This window comes from Anolis carolinensis, unplaced genomic scaffold (genome assembly GCF_035594765.1).
Source record: "Anolis carolinensis isolate JA03-04 unplaced genomic scaffold, rAnoCar3.1.pri scaffold_9, whole genome shotgun sequence".
NCBI classification, from domain to species: Eukaryota; Metazoa; Chordata; class Lepidosauria; order Squamata; family Dactyloidae; genus Anolis; species Anolis carolinensis.
In genome coordinates, this window is record NW_026943820.1 from 10,371,233 (window position 1) to 10,396,543 (window position 25,311).

Consider the following 25,311-nt stretch of genomic DNA (forward strand, 5'->3'; position numbering starts at 1 on the left):
CTTTTAAGTTAGCTCTTGTACCTTTAAGAAAGTGTTTCCTGTTATTGGCTGCATGCACCTTTAAATTAGCTCTTGTACCTTTAAGAAAGTGTTTCCTGTTATTGGTTGCATGTACCTTTAAGCTAGCTCTTGCACCTTTAAGAAAGTGTTTCCTGTTACTGGCTGCATCCACCTTTAAATTAGCTCTTGTACCTTTAAGAAAGTGTTTCCTGTTACTGGCTGCATTTACCTTTAAGTTCGCTTTTGCACCTTTAAGAAAGTGTTTCCTGTTACTGGCATTACAAGCATTGTCTATTACAAGTTTCATGGCAAATAATATTTGCTGAAACCCATCTTCGGAGCCCTTAAAGATACAGGAAAACTCTCCATTTTTGAAACCTAATCATGGCCAGCCTTAACAAGGCTGGAATTTTCCCCATTGGAAGCATAGGAGCACCACTTTTCAATCCAGAAGTCTTCATTAGGAATATCTTATGTCAGAAAATGGGACTTTCCTAAGGCTTCCGACAATTCAGGGCAGAAACATTGTTTGAACTGGCATTTTGGTGCTTCACAGCTCAGTCTTCCTGCCTGCTAGCTCTATTGGGCTCTTGATATTACATCTGAATTCCCTGGTATTTTTATGCTGTTTGTGTGATGAAGAGAAAGAAAGGAGCAACACACACACAGAGACATACACATGCAGACAGAGGGGCCAGTTTCAACTTAGCAGTCTACGGAGACACCTGACTTTCCATCAAGTCCAGTCGCAAGGGCACAAGGGTTATTGCAGCTAATCAAGTTGTTTGCAAGCTGTTACGGGGGTAACCAGTGAGGCCCGGTGGTTTCCCAGGTGACCTTGGGGCCGTAATGCACTGTTCAGACTGCTTTCCCCGTTAATAGCGTTTTGAACAGGCAGATGATGTCCTTTGATTTACTATGACCTTCTCCGTTTACACTGTTCCAAGGCAGCCTTAAGAGGCAATTGAGAAAGCCACTTGGCAAAGGAGAAAGAGACAGAGCATGCATATATATAGCATACACACACACACACATATATATACACACTCTCATATATATATATATATATATATATATATATATATATATATATATATATATAATGTAATGTGTGTAATTAGGACTGAGTTAACAACAAAACCACTGGGCCAAATCATACCAAATTTGGCCACAATATTCATCACTTTCCAAGGAGAGACCATCAAGAAAAGAAAAGAAAAGAAAAGAAAAGAAAGAAAACAGAGACAAGGCCAGAAAAAATCCCATTGTTATCCTACTTGAATTCCATTAAATAGCCTTGCAGCTTCAAAGCCTGGCTGATTTATACCTAGGGGACTCCATTGTTGGCCAACTTGAATACCACTGAATAGCCTTGCAACTTCAAAGCCTGGCTGCTTCATACCTAGGGGACTCCATTGTTGGCCAACTTGAATACCATTGAATAGCTTTGCAGCTTCAAAGCCTGGCTGATTCATACCTAGGGGACTCCATTGTTGGCCAACTTGAATACCACTGAATAGCCTTGCAGCTTCAAAGCCTGGCTGCTTCATACCTAGGGGACTCCATTGTTGGCCAACTTGAATACCATTGAATACCCTTGCAGCTTCAAAGCCTGGCTGCTTCATACCTAGGGGACTCCATTGTTGGCCAACTTGAATACCATTCATTAGCCGTTCAGTTTCACAGCCTGGCTGTTTCATACCTAGAGGAGTCCATTGTTGGCCAACTTGAATACCACTGAATAGCCTTGCAGTTTCAAAGCCTGACTGATTCATACCTGGGGGAATCCTTTCTAGGCCACCTTGAATGCCATGAAGAAAACCCCACTTAGGACTACGCCACAGCAACGCGTGGCCGGGCACAGCTAGTATATATACAGTAGAGTCTCACTTATCCAACATAAACGGGCCGGCAGAACGTTGGATAAGCGAATATGTTGGATAATAAGGAGGGATTAAGGAAAAGCATATTAAACATCAAATTAGGTTATGATTTTACAAATTAAGCACCAAAACATCATGTTATACAACAAATTTGACAGAAAAAGTAGTTCAATACGCAGAAATGCTATGTAGTAATTACTGTATTTACAAATTTAGCACCAAAATATCACGATGTAGTGAAAACATTGACTACAAAAATGCGTTGGATAATACAGAACATTGGATAAGCGAGTGTTGGATAAGTGAGACTCTAATGTATATGGTTAGTCGGCCCTCCATATCCATCCTGCACCCATGGATCGTGCATTGACAGATTCAACCAACCATGGCTGAAAAATATTAGAAAACAATCTCCAGCACTTGTTTGAGTTCTTCACCATTTTATATAAGGGATCTCATTTTACCATGCCCTATATAAAAAGGGACTTGAGCATCCAAAGTTTACTTGGCAATATTGGGATAAATCCCATCCTATCCAATTTGTTGTCGCTCCATGCTTCACACAAATCTACCACTTGCCAAAGTCAAAATACTGCATTAAAACGTGCTATTCTAGTATTTTTCCCAATGGGTTTCCCAACTGTCTGGAAACCCCTTTTTTACAACTGGAAAATGAATAATAGAGAGCATTATTCCTCTCTACTGTCCAGTCAAAGCAGATTTCGCCCTCAATCCCTTTATTTGCCAGATCCTTTGGGAACCAACAGTTCAGTGGATAAATTTGCAAACACAACTTTTCCTTGGTGATATATCCTTGCGCTCTCTGGAAAATGTAACCCTTTGCATTTATCCCTTATCCTGGAGTATGGGAGTATGTGGCAAGAGTCGATTTCGAACACAGATGTGAAGAAAATATCAATCCCCTTCCCCTTCCAGCCTATCTTCTCGAAATATAGTAAAAAAAAACACCTCCGTTCATGTGATTAGCTTTAAACCTCTGCCAAAGCAGTCCTAGCATCTAAAAGGAAGTTAAGTAGAATCCTTTTGTGTTTCACTGAATAGGCTGGTTGTATTGGAACCCATGTTAAGTAGGATTTATGAAATATTATTGTATGTAAAACCACAAAAGCAGCTTTGTGCCAGCTGGAAGAGGTGAGGTTTCTGCCCAGGTGTGTATGCTTGGAAAATGGTATAGATATAAAACCGTTAAATAAGAATAGAAAAAAGAGAGAGAGCAGAGATAGGTAACTGAGCTTTCCTCTGAAGAGAGTCCTACTAAAAAGCTGTTTCCTAAATCCTCACTGGCGCAGTGTGTTAAACTGCTGAGCTGCTGAACTTGCAGACCAAAAGGTTGCAGGTTCGAATCCAGGGAGCGGAGTTAGCGCTCGCTGTTAGCTCCAGCTTCTGCCAACCTAGCAGTTCGAAAACATGTAAATGTGAGTAGATCAATAGGTGGGAAGGTAACGGCGCTCTATACAGTCATGCCAGCCACATGACCTTGGAGGTGTCTACAGACAACGCCAGCTCTTTAGCTTGGAAATGGAGTTGAGCACCAACCCCCAGAGTCGGACACAACTGGACTTAACATCAGGAGAAACCTTTACCTTTACCTTAAATCCTCACCAGATGTATTTGTGATGGTGCTGGGAACAAGATAACACCAGTCCCTCAAAGATCTTAAGAGTAATGACTCCCATGTCAGTGAGTCTGTGCATCTACTCTTGCTTTCAGGTTGACCTTCAAAAGAACAGTCCAAAGTGCTGACTTTATTTGGAGTTTAGAGCATTATGCCCTGGATGGATCCTTTAAAGCAGTGGTTCTCAACCTGTGGGTCCCCAGATGTTTTGGCCTTCAACTCCCAAAAATCCTAACAGCTAGTAAACTGGCTGGGATTTCTAGGAGTTGTAGGCCAAAACACCTGGGGACCCACAGGTTGAGAACCACTGCTTTAAAGCTGGAGTGGGAAACCTTTGGAGATGTTTTAAGCACATGTATCAAACTCAAGGCACATAGGAAAAACTAAAAAGCATGATGTAAAAAAATATAGTTGGTTCTCCGTATCTACAGATTCAACAGCCCTTTGAAGGCAACCATAAGGCGGATGTAGCCCTTGATGAAAAATAGTTTGACATCCCTGGTTTTATGGAATACTCTAAAACAGGGGTCCCCAAACTAAGGCCCGGGAGCCACATGCAGCCCTCCAAGATCATTTACCTGGCCCCCGCCCTTAGTTTTATAATATAATATATTGTATATACATATAATATTGATAATATTATAATGTAATACAATATAACACTAATAATAATGCCATATTATAGTATTAATTATATATTATATATTACTAATAATATTACTAATAATATTACAGTATAGTGGTATAGTTCAATATAGTAATATATAATACTAATAGTGTGGTATGCTAATAATATAACATATTGTATGTACATATAATTTGTAAGCCACTCTGAGTCCCCTTTGGGGTGAGAAGGGTGTGATACAAATGTAGTAAATAAATATAGTAAATAAATAAATAATACATAAATAAATTTTAAACTTAGGCTCGCCCAAAGTCTGAAATGACTTGAAGGCACACAACAACAACAACAATCCTAATTAACTTGACTATCTCATTGGCCAGAAGCAGGCCCACACTTCCCATTGAAATCCTGATAAATGTATGTTGGTTAAAATTGTTTTTATTTTTAAATATTGTATTGGTATTTCGTTGTTGTTGTTGTTGTTGTTGTTGTTGTTGTTGTTGTTGTTTTTGCACTACAAATAAGACATGTGTAGTGTACATCGGAATTTGTTTGTATTTCTTTTCTAATGATAATTTGGCCCCTCAACAGTTTGAAGGATTGTTGACTGGCTCTCTGCTTAAAAAGTTTGGGGACCCCTGCTCTAAAACATGGAGTAGATTTACTGTTCCACTAATAATGGAAGCCAATTGGCCCCTGCTGCCTGTGCCCCTGCTGCAATTTATACAAATCCTGTTTAATGTTTACACTGAAAGTAGAATCACATTCTGGCAGAGGTGTGTAGAAAAGGCTTCATTTAAATCTGTATAATGGTTTCTCTATCCTACAAGGACATCAGAATTACGAGAGCTGACTGTTCAAATGCAATTTTGTCACCTTGGTTCAAATGAGGACTTCTTTCAAAAATAATAGCCAGGTTTACTCCGAAGTTCAGTTCAGTCTTCCATAGGGCTTAGGATTTTACATTCACTCTTTGTTGTCTTTTCCCTGAATGCATAAATTAAATATTTGAAGCATATGTAGATGGACATCTGACAAACCTGGATATAAAAGAAGTCTTCACCATTATTTGTTATTTACTGGCCTAAAGTGAAAAAGCACTAAGCATCAAAAGCCTTTGTTATGGAAGGGCTCAAAGACAGTTCTGATAAGGAAACCCATGAAACAAATGCGTTTGTTTTCCTGGGGGTTATCAAATAGCATTCTGAGGCTGCAATTCCAACCTAAAATCTTCTGATACTTAATATATGGATATGTAGTTTGATTATATGTGATGTGTTGACCATCTTAATATGATAGCTCTTGATTCAGGATTTTCATTTTCAGAAGTCTGTTGTTACTTGCCAACCGGTTGACTTTGACTTAATAGTGACTCTATGGATGAACCTCCACCAAAAAAAGCTGAGTCCTCATTCACCCTTCAGCTGAAGATTGGTTAGTAGGACTGTTGTGTTGGGCTCAAATGTTGTGTTTGTGTCTCAAATGTGAACTTACTCTTGGATAAGCTGGTCTTCCAACTTAAAACATAAAAGGGAATTGTGATGTATTGATCAGTGGAGCTACTTTTACTAAAGAGGGGAGAATATATACAGATACAGTCACACCTCTTGTGTCCCATTTACTGAGAATATTCTGTACTCCATGAAGATCTCTGTGATTTTCATGGAATGGAACAGTCTTCCTGGTGACTCACACCAACCCAAAACTGTTGAATGACGTTGCTGAAGGAGATATGCAATTCCTCCTTGTGCAACATTTGTTTCTGGAGAGTTTCTCCTCAACCCAAATGGCCCCTGATTTCTCATGGAGTGATGTCAGGAAAACTTTCTCTGTATCTGCAGCCCATCTGGAGGTTGTCTCCCCTTAGACTTTGTGTCAGCACACTGCTGGAACTTTATGTTCTGCCAATATAAAAAATAATGTCAGATCCACTAATTGCGAATGCTGCAGAAGGAACCTGAGATGTTCTGCATCCAAACATTGTGTTTTTGCATTGAAGCTCCTCTCCTCGCTACCCTCTTCCTAGGAGATAGATTTTCGTAAGCATTCATCTGCTTTCCATTTCATTCATGGTCTATTTTATGACCAGGCATCAACTGCCTCAGATCTCAGGTATGATCATAAGTAGTTTGGGACATTCATTTACAGTGTTGGTCTGGACAGTAAACCTTACATTTTGTGGGATTTAAAATTCCCTTGACCTTCTGTGTTCCAGCATTTCATTGGTGCAATATGACTATTTAAAGGTTCACCCAAATATAAAACTTTCCTCTTTTCTACCCTTTCGGTAAAAGCTGTTTTAGAAAATGCAAGGAGAGTGATTTTGTTCAAGTCATCATCTTCTTCTTCTGCAGGAACACGTTTCCCTGTTTGCTTTTAAATGTCCAGATGCTTTGACATAGAAGTGACAAAGGGTGCTCTGAGATCATTTTCGAAGCCACTGAGAGTCTATATGGCATGATATGAAAATGCAAGTTTGCTCCATAAAAGAAATGAAGCCAATATGGTGGTGTCACCCTGCCAGCTGGTTTCAGAAGCTAAGCAGCGATGAAACCAGTTAATCGTTGGATGGAAGACCACCAGGGAGTATCAGCAACCTCCAGGCCGGACTAGAATAGCATCTGGAAAACTATCCTGCAGCATTACATCTCCAACCTATAGAACATCCCAAATCTAATTCCAAGCATTTCCATGAATAGCCTGAAAAATACTCTAGTAGATGGATTAATGGTTAGACTCCATATAAGGCAGCTTCTATGACCTTCTCCAGCATCCTCTCCTCTGTTTTCATTTCCACTTCTCTTTCTTCTCCTGAGTTTCTCATAATAGATTTTGCATCAAAGGAAGGTCTCTGAACCAATGTAAATACAAGCCTAGTAAAATAACTCAGGGAAGTTCATAGCTCCCTTGTTGCTATTGCGTCAGTGCTTTTGGCTGCTGCTTCCAGAACAGAAATCTTAACATTGTCCAGGCTATCTCCATGACCTGCAGGAAGAGCAGTGTTGGTGATGATATCAAAGCACATGCATCCTGGAGGCTGGAGTCTCTCAACCCTTTACACCCTGATTTTATCTGCATCTCTGGAAGTAGAATCCAGGTTATTTGTATGAGAAGAAGGAACATTCTTGTTTCTCAAACACACGAAACCAGTACATATTGAATTTACCTTATCAGGGATCTAAAATGTTTTGGACTTCAGATTTTGGAATACCTGCATCTGCATATATATACTTAGTGATGTGTCTTGGAGATGGGACCCAAGACTAAATGTGAAATTCATTTATTGAATGAAAAGTAATGCCTCCACCTTCGTAACTCTTCAACAGAAGTTAGTCCTGGTATGCGGCAGGTAGTGGCTTGTTCAGTAGACTCTCTTCTACAGTTCCATTTGGCGGGAAGCCTTAGCATTGAACAGTTGTGTTGTTAAAGTGCGAAGTATGGAACCCTGCACAGACGATCGGACAATGAGAAATGCCTAGATTTGAATGGCAACTATGTTGAGAAGTGGTATTTGGGTCTGGCTTTCAACTGCATATGGTAAATGTTTTCTCCTATACTTTGTTCATTTTTAATTCCAAAACGTAATTTACTTTCTGGATAGCCCTTATAATATTTGGACATTTATTATGAAAATAGTATCTTTATTTCTTCTGAGTTGAAAAAAACATGTCACCTGGCGTCTTTTTTGGATACAAGAATTTCCTTGTGGAAATCCAAAACTCGCTTGATGAATACAACCACAACTGAGGAATGATTTGCAGAGATGATACCCGTGTATATTTGTATTTGGAGAGATGTGTGTGCATGCATATGTATCATGCTTCTCTCATACATTCTCAACATAGTCTTACGACTGGAATAATTGTAAACCTCTGTGAATGGAAACAGCTCAAAGACCTGCAGTGGTCTACAGGAGAAAGTTGGCAATTTCAACCAAATGGAACTTCATGTTTCTGCAAATGCCGTGGCATTTAGCAATGTTCATTGACGGGGATGCCACCTCCCTGCCCTACAAAAGCTCAGGCTTAGTCTTTGTTCGCTTGTTTTTTGCGACATTCAGAGAGAGAAAAGCAAGCAACTCTGAAAGCCGAGGTCATGAGCTATAAAACTTTTTACTCAGAGCAAATCATTGGGAACTCATACCGTCATGCATCTCAGTCTCCTAACTTTCTTTATCAATCCATTAAAATATATTTGACTTTTGTAATGTTTTGGTGAAAGAAAGATGGTGATGATAATCGCTTATTCAAATAGTGGCATCAATGTGGGTCCTTCCAAAGACCTACCATCTAAAAACTATATGTACAGTAGAGTCTCACTTATCCAAAATTCGCTTATCCAACATTCTGGATTAACCAATGCAGTCTGCCTCCCACCCAGATCTACAGCTGTTTCTCTAGTCAGCAAGGATTGAACTTTTTATGCATTTAATTTCCAACAGTGTTGTTACTTTAAGTTCATTTTATGCAATTATTTCTTTATTTGTAGTCAATTTGTTAGTAGCCAATGTTTTTGTAGTCAACGTTTTCAATACATTGCAATGTTTTGGTGCTAAATTCGTAAACACAGTAATTACTAAATAATGTTACCATGTATTGAACTGCGTTTTCTGTCAATTTGTTGTAAAATCATATCGTAATTTGATGTTTAATAGGCTTTTCCTTAATTCCTCCTTATTATCCAACATATTCGCTTATCCAATGTTCTGACGGCCCGTTTATGTTGGATAAGTGAACTGTACATTGTATTGTCGAAAGCTTTCATGGCCAGAATCACTGGGTTGCTGTGAGTCTTTTGGGCTGTATGGCCATGTTCCAGAAGCATTCTCTCCTGACATTTCACCCACATCTATGGCAGGCACCCTCAGAGGTTGTGAGGTATGGAGAAACTAAGCAAGAAAGGACACAGTATATTATTTGAGAACACAGAAATGCTGGACCACTCCAACAACTATCATGCCAGACTACACGGAGAAGCCATTGAAATCCACAAGCGTGTGGACAACTTCAATAGAAAGGAGGAAACCATGAAAATGAACAAAATCTGGCTACCAGTATTTAAAAAAAACTCCAAAATCAGAACAGTAAATAAGGAACAGCACTCTGAAAACAGAAGAATTCCAGACAGGAATCAATCAGGGGCAACTAACGACTCGGAACAAAGGATTCCCCCCAGGCCAGGATGTGAAGCTTGGAAGGGCATTTAATATTGTATAATGAATGCAGTTTAATATCACTTTAAATTGTTTGCGGTGAGTTTTCCTGGCTGTATGGCCATGTTCCAGAAGCATTCTCTCCTGACGTTTTGCCCACATCTGTGGCAGGCATCCTCACAACCTCTGAGATGCCTGCCACAGATATGGGTGAAACATCAGGACAGAAAGCTTCTGGAACATGGCCATACAGCCCAAAAGACTCACAGAAACCCTATGTGTATATTTACATACATTCAAGAGGGAAGGAAGAAATAATAAAATAATACACTAACCAATACAATTGTAAAACAAATTATCCAGTAAAAATTCAAGGTAATATAAGGCGGAGTGAGCTAAAGACATCAGGTCAGATCCTGCTTAATACTTAGAAAGTAGACCACCAATGAATGCCAGGTTATTAATTTATTGTGTCATAAGCGAATTGAGGATACAGTTATAATGTATTTAAAAACACAAAGTTTAAAACTTGGCATTGTACTATATTTCCTTTGATCAAAAGCAGGCCACTTGGAGTGCCTCTGATGTCACTGTGAGAAGGTCCTCCATTGTGCATGTGGCAGGGCTCAGGTTGCATTGTAGTAAGTGGTCTGTGGTTTGCTCTTCTCCACACTCGCATGTCATGGACTCCACTTTGTAGTCCCATTTCTTAAGATTGGCTCTGCATCTCATGGTGTTGTTTAACATCTATATGTGACCACTTGCTCAGCTGGTCCGAGATTTCGGGCTCGAGTGTTAGCAATACGCTGATGACACTCAGCTTGTGTTAAAGATGGAGGGCCGACCGGAGTCTGTACCCGACAGTTTTCATCAGTGCCTCGAGGCCATTATTGGATGGTTACGTTCCAGTAGGTTGAGGGTGAATCCAGCAAAGACGGAGATCCTATGGCTGGGCCGACCGGGCAGTGGGGATATCCAGTTGCCAACCCTGGATGGCAAAGTGCTACGCCCATCTTTACTGGTAAAGAGTCTGGGAGTCCCTCTTGGACCCTTCACTGACGATGGAGGCCCAGGTCTCCGCCGTTAGCAAAACCGCCTTTTTTCATCTTCGGCAGGCTAGACGGCTGGGCCCCTATCTGTCTAGGGACAACCTGGCTACAGTAATCCAGTCTCATCTCGAGACTGGATTACTGCAACGCCCTTTACATTGGCCTTCCTGTGTCGGTGATCTGGAAGCTCAAATTGGTGCAAAATGCAGCCGCCCAGCTCCTTGCGGGAGTCCCGATAAGATGCCACATAACACCAATCTTACGGCAGCTGCACTGGTTACCAATTGAGCACCGGATCACTTTTAAAGTGATGGTGCTTACCTTCAAGGCCTTACATGGTCTAGGGCCGATGTACCTGAGGGACCGCCTCACTCCCTACAAACCCCAGAGATCCCTCTGTTCTGAGGACCAAGACCTGTTGGAAGTCCCCGGTTTTAAGACCTTGCGTCTAACTGCAACTAGACGCAGAGCCTTTTCAGTAGTGGCACCATCGCTCTGGAACACCTTGCCACCTGAAGTTTGTGCCTTGCAGGACTTGTCGGCCTTCCGCAGGGCATGTAAGACACATCTGTTTCGACAGGCTTTTGAGTTCTGTTGTTGATGTTTTAAAAAGTGCTTTCAGGATGTTTTAAAGATGTTTTTTAAAGATGTTTTTAAGATTTTTTTAAAATTGTTGATTTTAGCCGGTTCTTGTAAGCCGCTCCGAGCCCTGGGGGAAAGTTTGAAAAATAAATAAATAAATAAATGGTGTGAGAGCACAGTCTGTTCAGCATCTTCCAAGTCGCCCAGTCTTTGTGTACCCAGGAGGGAGTATCTCATCTGCTATCAGTCATGGATTGAGGTTCCAAGTTTTATCCTGCCACTTCCAAAAGTGGCACCTTGTTGAGGTGTTTCTGTGAGTATCCAGATGGAATCAGCTATATTTAAGAGGAAGGAGATGATAAAACCCTCTCTGAGTATTCCTTTTGTAAGAAAATCCTACACAATTCAGTGATCACCATAAGTTAGCAGATAACTTGAGGTTGCATACACATGTCAGTTGAGCTGCAAAGATAGAATTCAATGCTATAAATAAATGCATAGCATATTCAGATAACTTAATTGACTTTAGAATCACGTTTTGGTTATTCCATTTCTAATCTAACTCCTGGAGCCCCCGGTGGCTCAGCGTGTTAAAGCGCTTAGCTGCTCAACTTGCGGACTGAAAGGTTGCAGGTTCGAATCTGGAGAGCGGAGTGAGTTCCTGCAGTTAGCTCCAGCTTCTGCCAACCTAGCAGTTCGAAAACATGCAAATGTGAGTAGATCCATAGGTACCGCTCCAGCGAGAAGGTGGAGCTTCCGGTGGCCTAGGGGATAAAAGCCTCATGATTGAAGGTTGGGTTGCTGATCTGAAAGCTGCCAGGTTCAAATCCCACCCCGGGAGAGCGCGGATGAGCTCCCTCTTTCAGCTCCAGCTCCATGTGGGGACATGAGAGAAGCCTCCCATAAGGATGGTAAAAACATTAAAACATCCGGGCGTCCCCTGGGCAACGTCCTTGCAGACGGCCAATTCTCTTACTCCAGAAGCAACTCCGGTTGCTCCTGACACGAAAAAAAAGAAGTGAGAAGGTAACGGCATTCTGGCCACATGACCTTGGAGGTGTCTACGGACAACGCCGGCTCTTCTACTTAGAAATGGAGATGAGCACCAACCCCCAGAGTCGGACACAACTGAACTTAATGTCAGGGGAAAACCTTTACCTTTAACCTTACTAATCTAACTCCTAGCTTCCTGAGAGTTAGCAATTTCAGAAAATTAAGTTTATATACTGACCCATCCTGAGCTGAAGCACAGAAGAAGCAAGCCTCCTTCACTAACCAGGAACAATTTCCCTCATTTTTTTAGTTTGCTATATTTTTCCAAACATAGCTAGAGAAGAGCTTGGAAAGGTTCCCTTTCTGAACTACAACTCACAGAATGCTTGTTGGGAGACTTTGAGAGCTATAAAAATGTAACGTTTTCCAAGCTGTGGGCCGAATTGAACTGAATGAAGTGTGGAAACGTTCCCTCTGCAGCTCGAACCTTCGCTGGTTTTTACAAGCTCCTTGGGAGAAGACCTTGTTGGATCCCTTTGTCCCTTATTAGAATTCTTATTGCACGAGAAGGGAAGCATAAATGAAATCTCCATGGTAGAGTCGCCACAAAACGCCAGTGCGTTTTGTTTTCATTGTCCCCGGGAAAGAACACTGCCTCCATTCTTGCGAGCTGCGAGGAAAGTTACCTTATCCTCCTTTGAAATGGAATCCCTTTTGTGAAGCGCATTTCTGAAGTTGTTCTACAGCTTTTGAGCAATGGAGCTGTGGAATTCAACACGGCCATACCCTCCAGCTTATAACTAGGCCACCTCAGACATGATACATATAATCACCCGAGCCGTTTGACCTCTATATTGTTACCTGCGGCCAGGTAGGAGCAAAGTGAGTTTCAGGTGACCCTATCATGTGACCGAGATCAAAGGTCAGAAAGTCCCTAACTGTTGGGTTGTCAAGGTAGCTCATTCATCACCACGGTTATGTAGGTGACATGGGGACAAATAGATCTGGGATATGAAACGCTTCTCTGTCTACTGCTTTATAGGCTCTCAACCTTAATTAGTTGCCAGAAATTGGTGCATGTCAACGGTTAGTGTGCCCAGACAACTGACCGGTAGAAAGGGAAGAATCAAAATTAGGCATCTAATCATTTCTTAAATGGTAAGTATCATAATAGATGACAGAAAGAAAAATAGTCAGGGGTCACTGTGCTGGCCTTATAGCCCAATACAACAAAATAAACCATACTCAAAAGAGGGATGGATACTTTTATTGGCCAACTCAGTTGCACAAAAGACATGAGACAAGCTTTCAAAGCTCTACCATTTGGTGCATTTTGGTTGGAGAATAAAGAACACAGTTTTTGTAGATTTGGGATTTTATATTAGGTGAAAGCCTGCTGGCTGAATGGCACACCTCCCTTCTTTCTTTTCTAAAATAGTTTTCCTTTCTTTAGCTAGCTAGTAGCCAGCCTCTCTGCTTTCCTTCCAAAAGCATCATGTTATATATCTTTAATATATAAATATTTAATATATATATATTTAATATATACTGAGCTGCTGAATTTGCAGACCGAAAGGTCCCAGGTTCAAATCCCGGGAGCGGAGTGAGCGCCCGCTGTTGCTCCAGCTTCTGCCAACCTAGCAGTTCGAAAACATGCCAATGTGAGTAGATCAATAGGTACCGCTCCGGTGGGAAAGTAATGGCGCTCCATGCAGTCATGCCGGCCACATGACCTTGGAGGTGTCTATGGACAACGCTGGCTCTTCGGCTTAGAAATGGAGATGAGCACCAACCCCCAGAGTCAGACATGACTGGACTTAACGTCAGGGGAAACCTTTACCTTTTTTTGTATATATCTTTTAGTTCTTCATATCTCATAAAAATAGTTGAAGTGTACTCCAGGTATACGCTCTCTCTTTGCAATAATGTTTTTACTGAGTGTCATGTTTAAATTTATTATTTTTCTAATTTGGAATTTTTATTATAATGAGTATATTGTCATCATTTTATACTTTTGATATTAAGTGTATACAAAACAGGTATGGTATTTAGTACAATCTAGTTGTAAGTCACAATGCTTATATTACACCAACCTTTATATATCACAACATAAAAGTAACATAAAAGTAAACAAACAAATCTCTAAATTCATATAGGATTTAAACTGGATTTGAGCGTAAACAGTCTCTAATAGTATCCAGTCCTATGGACGTCTTTTATAATGTCCCAAATTCAATTTAGTTTATGGCGGAACAAGTTCCATCGTAGGTTCTGGAGACTGTATATTGCATGTAATAGACACCTGTGCTTTTCATATTAAGTGTAGTTGTGGCATTGAATGTTTGCAGTTTATATGTATGTTAACCGCCCTGAGTCCCTCTGGGGAGAGAGGGCAGTCTAGAAATAAATTATTATTATTATTATTATTATTATCATTGTTATTGTTATTGTTATTTTATTGTATGACACAGCAAACAAGATAGATATGCTGGATTTCGTATCACAAAATCACAAGTCAAACACTTCCCAAGTGTCTAGAACTGTGATGTATTTTCGGATGATGCGCGCAGATCGCAGTAGGGTGGCCTTTTGCAGTTGGTAGATGGTAATTTTGTCAATGTCTATTGTTTCCAAATGCCGGCTGAGATCTTTTGGCACGGCATCCAGTGTGCCCATCACCTGCACTGGTTTCTGCCAGAGTCTTTGAAGTTCAGTCTTGAGGTCCTGATAGCGGCTGAGTTTTTCCTGTTGTTTTTCATCAGTTGTTGTTATTATTATTATTATTATTATTATTATTATTATTATTATTATTATTATTATTATTATTATGTGTGTCCACAATGCAGAGTTACACCAGTTTGATATTATTTCAACTGCCATTGTCTTTATCTTGAGAAATCCTGAGAGTTTTGGTTTTCTACTGAATATTCTCCACTAGACAACTGTAGTTCAGACTTAATACCCAGGGCATGAGGCAGAGCACGGCATTGGAACTGCATTTCAGGGTTCCTTACTACAGCTCTTGAGCAAAGAGGTCTAAGTACTGAACAGAGTGTCCACACTATATGGGACCAAGTTTGAAAGTTAGGGTGGATGGATGCCATATCACACTGTTGACTCATGTTCAACTTGTGGTCTGCTAAGACACCTAGATCAGTGGTTCTCAATCTGGGGTTGCCAAAAGTTTTTGGCCTACAACTTCCAGAAATCCCAGCCAGATTACCAGCTGTTTTGCTTAACCCAGTGGTTCTCAACCTGTGGGCCCCAGATGTTTTGGCCTTCAACTCCCAGAAATACTAACAGCTGGTAAATTCGTTAGGATTTCTGGGAGTTGAAGGCCAAAAACATCTGGTGACCCAGGTTGAGAACCACTGACCTAGATCCTTGTCACATGTGTTGTCATGTCAGGTATCACCCATCTTCGAACTTGTGTTTCATTTCTCCTGCTTACATACTGTATAATACCTTTTGTTTCTCTCTGTTGAAATTTGATACAATATTATACATTATGGAGTCTGTGTCACCAAAGTAATCCCATAGTTTAGTTTCCAGTGTGGTGAAGAAAGGTCTCTTCCCCTCTATATCCCTACATAATTTTATAAATCTCTGCCATGTTCCCCTCATCCCTTATCCTTCTGCAACTTTTCTGGATAGGAAAATTGCCCCACTCTTTGTGGGTCATTTGACTTGCCCTTTTCTGCTTTAGTTGGAGACCTAAGCTAACTAAGCACATCTGTATGGGATGAGACAGTGGTCAAAAACTTACTGTGAAAACTATTTGTTGACATGGGAGGGTGAAATGCTTCTCCACATTATCCAAAGGAAATCACAGACAACGAGAGAATGGAAAGGTGCAGGGGGGGAGGGAGAATAGTGTTTTAAAATAAATGGTTAGCGCATTAGTATAAAACCTATTGATTAAAAACACCAAGCGTAATGTTAGTCTTTTAGTCTCTTGAGTGATGCAATCCTGAAATAAATTTATCCCTTTGACTCTTGCATTAACCTTTTATTGACTGCTTGCATACCCATAATTAACACACACTTTAGCTAAAGTGGTTAATTTTAGCATGGTGACCAGTGTCTCCTAATGCCGTTGACACTCCAATCATCTAAATGTAAGTAAAACCATGAGGGAAATAGGCGGTCGTCTCTTCCAGATTTGAGAGGGCGAACCATCTTATGCCAGGTCGACCCAGGATAGTGAAAGGAAATTGTAGAGCCATGATGTTGTGGAGTGGGTCTATTTGGGCTAGAAATTAAGGTTAAGGTTAGCCACGTATGACCTACTGTGGATCCATGGTGGACAAGGTATGGTCCAGGAATCATAAGTAGCAACCAACAAGGACTTTTTCCCTTGGTCTTTTGACTCTTCTAAACTTCTTGCTGTCTCAAGTCATTTCCAACCAGTGTCAACCCTACGGTGATGGTATCATGAGAATTTTTGGGGCTGAGCATGTGTGACTTGCCTAAGGTCACCTATGAGGTTTCTATGGCCAAGCAGGGAATCGAACCCCAGCCTCCAGAATTGTAGTCCAATGTGCAAACCATGCTCAACCACAATGAGAGATGATGAATAACATGCATGAATGAGGAAATTAAAATCTACTCAAACAACATTAACGGGATAAATTCTCCAAATAATAGCAGTAGACTTTTCAATTGTCTAAAACAAAAAACCCACACTTTTCTAGTTGAGTGAAGAAGTTTGTATTCTTCTAGATGTGTAAGGAAATGAAACATCATAACTTGAAATGTTTGAAGGTATGTTACTGTTCTATGGAAACAAATGCAGCAAACAAAGCAAGCTCCTTGATTGAGACTGTAATGAACTTCAGCCCTCCTCCACGTTGTAACTTTTTCTACAATTTGGAGAAAAAGCAGAAGGCAAAGTCTCTGACACTATAGTCAATTAAGCACTGAGAACATCTCTGAATCTCGTCTGTTTACTCAGCATCTATTTGGAGGTGGATGACACAATGCACATCTTCTGTGGTCAGCGTAAACAGCTTATGCCCAGAGGATTGTCCAAAAGTGGAGTGCATCCCTTCGGTTCTTGTTTAAAATAAATAATGAAAACGTTTGAACGCATTACTCTTCTCGGAGGGCCCAGGGTCAGTTAATCTTATTATTTATGAAGTGATGTGCTACATAATAGTGCTTAGTGCATGTTAACAGATGCTATTATCACAGGCTGATGTGGGGAGCTGAAGATATATAGGAATGTTACGTGTTAATACTGTCCCTGTGCCGTAATGTACGATGGATTGAGTGCACGGGGAGGCTGGAGCTGCAATTAGCCGCATAGTGACATGGGTGTAAAGTTGAAGTATGTTTTCTCCTGGGTATTCCACCACCATCAATAATTCCCATGAGGAAGACTCTTCCTTTAGCTCGGCTTTTGTTTCATTCTTTCCTCCTCAAAGGGGTCGGGTGAAGTGGCTGGCAGACAATTGGGTGTATCAATCATCTGAAATGAAAGCATTAATTGGTTAATTCTCAAAATGAGCCTAGTTACGATTCTGTGGTCAACCTCGAGTAGAAGTCAACCAAGAAGTCATGCTGGAAGATCTAGAGATTGCTAGAGAGATGTAATCTTAGATTACAAAATAGCAATTTCATGTGTATTATTATTATTATTATTATTATTATTATTATTATTATTATTAATAATAATAATAATAATAATAATAATCTACTGTATCTCTCCTTCAGGAGAAATAATAATAATAATAATAATAATAATAATAATAATAATAATAATAATAATAATAATAGATGTATTATCCACCTCTCCTTGCAACTCAAGGTGGGACACACAGGCTTAAAATAGAGAGATAAAACACAAGACTATTAAAATACAAAAAGAGGATACACACAGTTAAAATGCAGGTTAAAATTCACTGAGAAAATGCAGGTTGTTTCAATTTTATGGGGGCTTTGAGTCCCCAACTTCACTGACTAACTGAATGCGTGGTAGGGTTGTGCATTTGGGGTAAAACTTACCCCATTTCGTGTCCCTGCTTTCATTGGAGGCCCCAATCCATTTTTGGGAGCCTCCCGAAATCAGGCAGGATAGATATTTTCAGTTTGGTGCCCCAAAAATCAGACCATTTGGGCGGGGAGTGGGGGGAGGGCTTCCCACCCAGGCTCCCCTTCCTGGCATGTGCTTTAAGGAGGCTTCAGTTCTTATCTGCTGTTTCTCCTCTAGAGTAAGAGGCGCTCAGCTGCAGGCACTGGCAGGCATGCATATTTTCTGGGCCTGCCTGCACGCCACGCCACACACACGTTTTGTTTTCAAGGAGAGTGCATGTGTGGCATGGTGTGCAGCCAGGCCCTGAGCATGCCTGCAGCTGAGCACCTCTTACTTTAGAGTAAGAGGAGTTCAGCTGCAGGTGCGCGTGCTTTCTGGGCCTGCTTGCACACCACACCACACATGCGCTTTCCTTGGAAAGAGAGTGTGTATGTGGCATGTGGCAAGCAGGTCCAAAAAGTGCAGGTCCACACACACTCTCTCTTTTCAAGGCAAGAAGGCAAGTTCTGGGAGGTGCTTGGCTGCAAAATAAAGCAGGCTTTCACGTAGAGCAGATTTTTGTGTGGGAAGTGGACTTCCCATTTTGTGCTCACAAAGAAACAGAACAGACGAAATAAATGGTACAAATAGTAAGAACGAATTCCATGCACAACTCTAATGTATGGCACTCAGTATGTGGAAGTAGGAAAATTCCAAAACTTTTTGGCTATTGTTGCCTTCCTATTGGAATGATACTTTCAGTGGCAAGTATTTGCATAGGTTATGTTGGTCATAACAAGGCTTACGTATCTAATATTGTGTTGATTGCTTATGCTAAGCTATGCAAATCAGCCAAAGCTCTCTAGACCATAACATATCTGTTCACATGTGCCAAGCACATGCATATTAAAGTACTGCATAACCATGGTTTTGTTTTAAACCAACAAATGGGCTATTAAAAATAATTCATGCCCGTCGCTTGATTTTCTTTCAACTTTTTTGTTTGGCTGAACACATTACAATAATACTTAGCTGTCTTCAGCATTACACTCATTTATAAGCATTAGCTAATTAACTAACAGCTGGCAATTTTTTTAAAAAAACACATACGCGGACAAAACGCAAAACACTGAATTGGTACAAATTTTTTAATGCAGGACGGATAAATGGCATTCTTTATTGAAAAGTAATCTTGTGAGATGTGTCGGTTTACTGCTCATAAAAATCTTCCTGTGCAGGACTGCAGTTTTCACTGCTTATTATAATTAGACTTCACTACTATTGATGAAGAATCCATTTAATAAGAAACACTGTAATTCAAAGGGTTTCCCTGGGGACTTAGCAAATGCTAACCTCTTAATTTAATTTTGTTGAAGTTTTGCCCATCTATTCATCAGCAGAAATTGTTATTAACCTTCATTTGCATCTGTCTTTCAACAGTGCCCCTACTTCGCGTTACTTTTTCCAAAGCCAACGGACTTGTAAATCTCTCAGATTTACAAACCACGTCCTGAGAAATTGTTTAATCTATCCAGCGACCTTAATGTAGTAAATTCGGTTTAATCTCTTTCCATAATCTAGTAATATCACAAAAACCTCGCTAACAATGGCATAAAGTGCCTACTTCAAATAAGACTTACGGTAATGAAAAAATAAGTCACCATCAAAAGGTGTGCTAAAGGAATTTTCTCCGTGATTGGTTTTCTCAAAGGAAACAGAAGCACCCAAAGAGGATGGAAATGTTGCGGAATTCACACTAAATGCATCATCAATGGGGCCTCTTCCACACAACTGAATAAAATCCCACATTTTCTGTTTTAAACTGGAATATATGGCAGTGTGGACTCAGATAACGCAGTTCAAAGCAGATATTGTGGGATTTTCTGCCTTGATATTCTGGATTATACGTCTGTGTGGAAGGGCCCTGGGTTGGATCCAGAAGTCATCATGCTGAGAGTAGACACTTTGAATTCAGTGGGACTTAATGTATCCATCCATCCTTCTATCCATTTCATTTATATCCTGAATTACTTCCGCAAGTAGACTTCAAGGATTTCCGAAAAGACAAAGAAATGAGTCCTAGAAGAAATCAAACTTGAACTCTTCCTAGAAGCCAGAATGAGATGGCCATACTTTAATAAATAATAATAATAATAATAATAATAATAATAATAATAATAATAATAATAATAATAATAATAATAATAATTTTATTATGACACAGCAAACAAGATAGATATGCTGGATTTTGTATCACAAAATCACAAGTTGAACACTTTCCAAGCGTTTAGGACTGTGTGATGTATTTTCAGATGATGCGTGCAGATCCCAGTAGGGTGGCCTTTTGCAGTTGGCAGATCGTGATTTTGTCAATGTCTATTGTTTCCAAATGCCGGCTGAGATCTTTTGGAACGGCACCCAATGCGCCGATCACTACCAGGACCACCTGCACTGGTTATTATTTTTATTATTATTATTATTATTATTTCAAAGACTCTGGCAGAAACCAGTGTACGTGGTCCCGAGATGGGGTGGTATATAAATAAAGGTTTATTATTATGATGATTATTATTATCAAAATTATTTACTTTTTCATCTATATTTTAATGGTCTAATTATATTGCTGCTGAGGGCCCTTCCATACAGCCATACAACCCAGAATATCAAGGCAGATAATCCACTATAATTGCTTTGAACTGGGTTATCTGAGTCCACATTGCCATATAACCCAGCTCAAAGCAAAATATGTGGGATTTTATACAGCTACTAGCTGTTCCCGGCCACACGTTGCTATGGCGTAGTCCTAAGTGGGGTTTTCTTTGTAGTATACAAGACGGTCTAGAAAGGATTCGCCTAGGTATGAAGCAGCCAGGCTTTGAAGCTGAAAAGCCATTCAATGGTATTCAAGTTGACCAACAACAGAGTCCCCTAGGTAGGAAGCAGTCAGGCTTTGAAGCTGCAAGGCCACTTCTTGGAAAGTGATGAGTATTGTGGCCAAATTTGGTGTGATTTGGCCCAGTGGTTTTGTTGTTAACTCGGTCCTAATTATGCACATTACAATTTTTATATACGTAGATGTGGTATATAGCTGTATATAGATATATACATAGGCCTGAAACATCAGATTGCTGAATTCCTCCTGTATAATCCATATCTAATCTTACTTGTTTCAGGTGCAATTCACAACTTGCGGACAGTTTACCAGAAGGCGAGAAGCCCGAATGCCATCCTTACTGGGAAGATGATGATGCCAGCATGCCACTACCATTCAACTTAGAAGTCATAATCGCTGAGTTACAGAATCTGTTGGAAAGCTAGAATTGTGTTCATCATAAAGTGACAGATTTTTGTATTGTTTTCTCAAATGTAGATCTCTAGGCATCCCAGTGGAGTAGTGAATCTGTTCCAGGTTTTGGCTTGAATGTTAAAGAAGATAAACCTATTTAAGAACTACAGTTCAGTACAGATAACACAGTATAAACCTGAAGAGGAATTACTTCTCTAGTGTTTTGTACTGGCTTCATTGTCTCTTTTTAACAAAAGTACAACTGTTAGATTAACTAATATTCTGGTGGTATAATTGATTAAGAATGTAATCACATTGTAGGTAAAAGAACATGAAAGCAACATCACCTGTGGTTTGTTTTGAAGTTGGAAAAGCAGACAATGCCGTGCTGTTTCAAATTGCCTGTGCAAAATAAAGGACCACGTACAAACTGTTCTAATGTGAATGTTTTCACTTTTTTCTAACAATGAACAAAGGAGCCCTGAATTTCAGAAGAATGCTGTGTATTACTTGGGGCAAGCAGCAAAGTTGCCTTTGGCTGAGATCCTGTCTGTTAGTCCCAACTCAAAAAGAACCACTGAATCAATTATTAAATAATTAGTATGTAGCTGGGAGACCACCAATGAATACCAGGTGCTGTTGGCTATATTTCAGAGGAAGGAAGTGGCAAAACTACCTCTGAGTATTCCTTGCCTGAGAAAACCCCATGAAATTCACAAGGCTGCCATAAGTTGAAAGGTGAGTTGGAGGCGCATACACACAGAAGTCAATATTTATTTATTTGGAGTATTTATTTATGCCCTGCTCTTAAGCCATAAAGGCTCCAAATTTGGCTTACAAATGGCTGTTTTAACAGTTTGAAGCTTACAATCTAAATAATACACACACTCAGTGGGATGGCAGTTGGGAAGAGAATTAAGAATTAAGTTCAATAGTTGCTGGCTGCTCTTCACTCCCTCCAAGGCCAGACAGTCGGGATGGAGAAAGAGCCTCTCATCAGCTGCTGGGGCCAAGACACAATGAAGATGTGCTTGTCTGTTCTTCTCTCTCCAAGCCCAGAGCAATGGTAGTTGAGATGGAGAAAGGGCTCTTCATCAGCTGTTGGAGTGAAAATTATTGCGCCAAATTGCTATGTGTGTGCGTGTAAAGAAACCCTTGCAAAGTTGCTTGCAAAAGATCTCTGCAAAAGGGAGCTGAGCTTTTACAGAGGCAAGCCACGCCTCAAACAATGTATCGGTTTGCTGGCAGATGGCTGGGTTTGTCAGTTGGGAATCTGAGCTTGCAGGGAGAGCACAGAAAAGACAGGCTCTCTAGCTACGGTCAAGTAGCAGTTTAAATATGCTATGCTGGATATATTGATTGCTGATTGAGTAGTTATTGATCTTATGCAACTACAAGGACATTGTACGATTGCTGAACTGTTTACTTAACTTCAACTCAACAAGTAAAGTTCCTTTGTTCTTTCAATTCCTCTGCCTGGTCTGAGTCTTTTGCACATGGTGTTAACTGGACGTTGCTGGTTCCGCTATACACACACTCTAACAAAAATGTGCCAGAAATGATCCTTTTCCCCTAAGGCCAAGGCAATAGCAATTGGAATGGAGAAAAAGCCCTTTATCAGCTACTTCTGGCTGGACTTAAGCACAGCTGGTAAATCACCAGCAGTAATAAGATCTGTCAACCGAAAAGTGGCCAGTTTGAAGCCTGGTTGGGGTGAACACTTGACCATCAAGCCCAGCTCACTGTTTACTTAAGCCGGGGTCCCCAAACTAAGGCCCGGGGGGCGGATGCGGCTGTGATGAGTCATGGGCCATGTAGTCCCGTTCCTGGCACTGTTGTGCTAGATGAGGAGGAAAACTGGGGTTTCTCACCGTCTCAGTCAGAACTGGAACCTTCCCAGCCAGATTTGGAAACCTTGCACCTGCAAGAGATTTGTCTTCCAGAAGTCTGTCAAACAAGCCCTGAGCCTAAATCTCCTACGTTTTCTCGCCATGAGTTTTGTAAACAACAGAGGGGAGTTCAAGCGGCCTCTCGCAGGAGTGCTAGGATAGCTGCTAAGCATTCAGCTGATTAAGTCTGCTTTCCATGAGAAACTTTAAGGAGTCACACATCTGGACTCAGAGAATAGCTTTCGTTTCTGGTTCTCCAGAGAACTGCTCTTTGGCGGGAAAACGAGACCCTATTTAGGTGTTTTACCCACAAAGGGATCTTGCGGAGTCAATTCGTCAGCTACCGGAGTAGCGTGTGTGGACAGCTACTCCGTTTCCAAGCCTTGTTCCTGTTTCAAGCCTTGTTCCCGATTTCAAGCCTTCGTTTCCAGCCTTGTTTTACTCTCCGGATCTTGCCTTGTTTTCCGGACCTCGCCAAGTAATTCCACGGATCCTATTCTTGCTCCTCATTTCCTTGCTGCCTCGAATCAAGCCTTGTGTTTCAAGAATCAAGTTATTTCCTAGCCTTGCTCAAGTTCATGGACTAAGGACCTTGTCATCTCCCCTCACTTGCTTGGCAAGTGAGTGTTTCGGTTATTGGATTACAACTTTGGACCTTAATATTTCATATTGGACATTGCTTCTTTGGACTAATTTTGACCTTTCCTGAAAGGTCTACTCCTGGACTAATTCATACGCTTGCTTTTATTAACTTTACATATTTCCTTAATAAAGATATTAGATAGATTCTGGCCTCTGTGTATGGTTATTGGTGCTCTGCTGCCTGGGTCGTGACAGCGGCCCTCCAAGGTCATTTACATGGCCCCTGCCCTCAGTTTTAGACTTAGGCTTACCCAAAGTCTGAAATGACTTGACAGCACACAACAACAATCTTGTTGTCGAAGGCTTTCTTGGCCGGGATCACAGGGTTGTATGTCTTTCGGGCTGTGTGGCCATGTTCCAGAAGTATTCTCTCCTGACGTTTCACCCACATCTATGGCAGGCATCCTCAGAGGTTGTGAGGTATGGATAAACTGTTTGATAGAGGTTTGCTCTTGCCTTCCATTGAGACTGAGAAAGTATGATTTGTCCAAGGTCACATAGTGGGTTTCACAGTCACAACGCTCAAAGCACGACAACACCCTGGCTTCCTGAAACCCATACTGTTAGTCCTATAGCTGTTCTTAGAATGAATATATATATATATATATATATATATATATATATATATATATATATACACACACACACACACACACACACACACACACACACACATTAAAAACAGTTTCTACTGCTTGCCTTTAAATAATTTTGCAATATAATGTGGTTACATTTTTGAGATCATAAGAAGAACCCACAAGAAAGATGAGAGAGCTCCTGCAATGGCAAGCAGAATCTTTACAAAACAACTGCCACTCAAGAAAACATTACCAGTTAAAAGAAACTGAAGTGGCAACATGAAGAACAAAGCAACTCTGTGTCTTTTTTACTGTTGATATATGATTAATTTCTGTTTTAATTAGGCATTGTTGGAAACTGTTCCATTTTCTCAGTGGCAAAATCCACTTGGCACCCTTAAAGGGAAGAGACCAGCGAAACATCAATGACATGTGTATGAAAATAAAAAGCCTGCTCTAAGGAAGGGAGGAAAATGGTCCCATTATTTATATTACTTCCCTACAGTACTTGCACCCATTTGCATTAAGAAACCGACCGCAGATTATAATAGAGTTTTTGTTAAAACAAAGACATCCCTTGTTAACATTGGAGTTGGGCTTTAACATTTGTGGATTTGATTCACTGGCCAACACAATTTTAGTGCCTCAAATATTAGACCTGTTTCTGGATATATTTGACCTGCTGATTCCAAAAATAGCATCAGTTTCCCCTTATTAGCTCTAATTTTTGAGGTACACAACATATGCCATCTAACGACCACCATCTGCTTGCCCATAGAAAATCATGATAACCAAATCTAAGAAAATAGAGTTGATGTAGTCTATCCAATGCAACTTTCTGAATCAGCGTCCCAAAGAACCCCAGGAACAGGCCTAAAAACCAAGACATTTTTGTTGTTGGGCTGTATATTGGTCGTTTTACTGAAATGAGGATCCTTGGTGTAGTAGTAAAAATTCTGAGGGATATACCGTATTTACTTGAT

At 40.5% G+C, this 25,311-nt stretch overlaps 1 protein-coding gene across 2 annotated transcripts in view; it reads left to right on the forward strand.

Moving 5' to 3' along the window:
- fto (FTO alpha-ketoglutarate dependent dioxygenase) overlaps positions 1-21,654 on the forward strand; it is a 326,740-nt gene extending 305,086 nt beyond the window's left edge. The window contains exon 9 of one of the 2 annotated variants that reach the window (XM_062961914.1): positions 21,107-21,654. In XM_062961914.1, coding sequence (XP_062817984.1) covers positions 21,107-21,251 — 145 coding nt within the window. In that variant the 3' untranslated portion in view covers positions 21,252-21,654. The remainder of the gene's footprint in view (positions 1-21,106) is intronic. The other variant, XM_062961915.1, reaches the window with a different exon arrangement.
- The last annotated feature ends 3,657 nt before the right edge of the window (positions 21,655-25,311 follow it).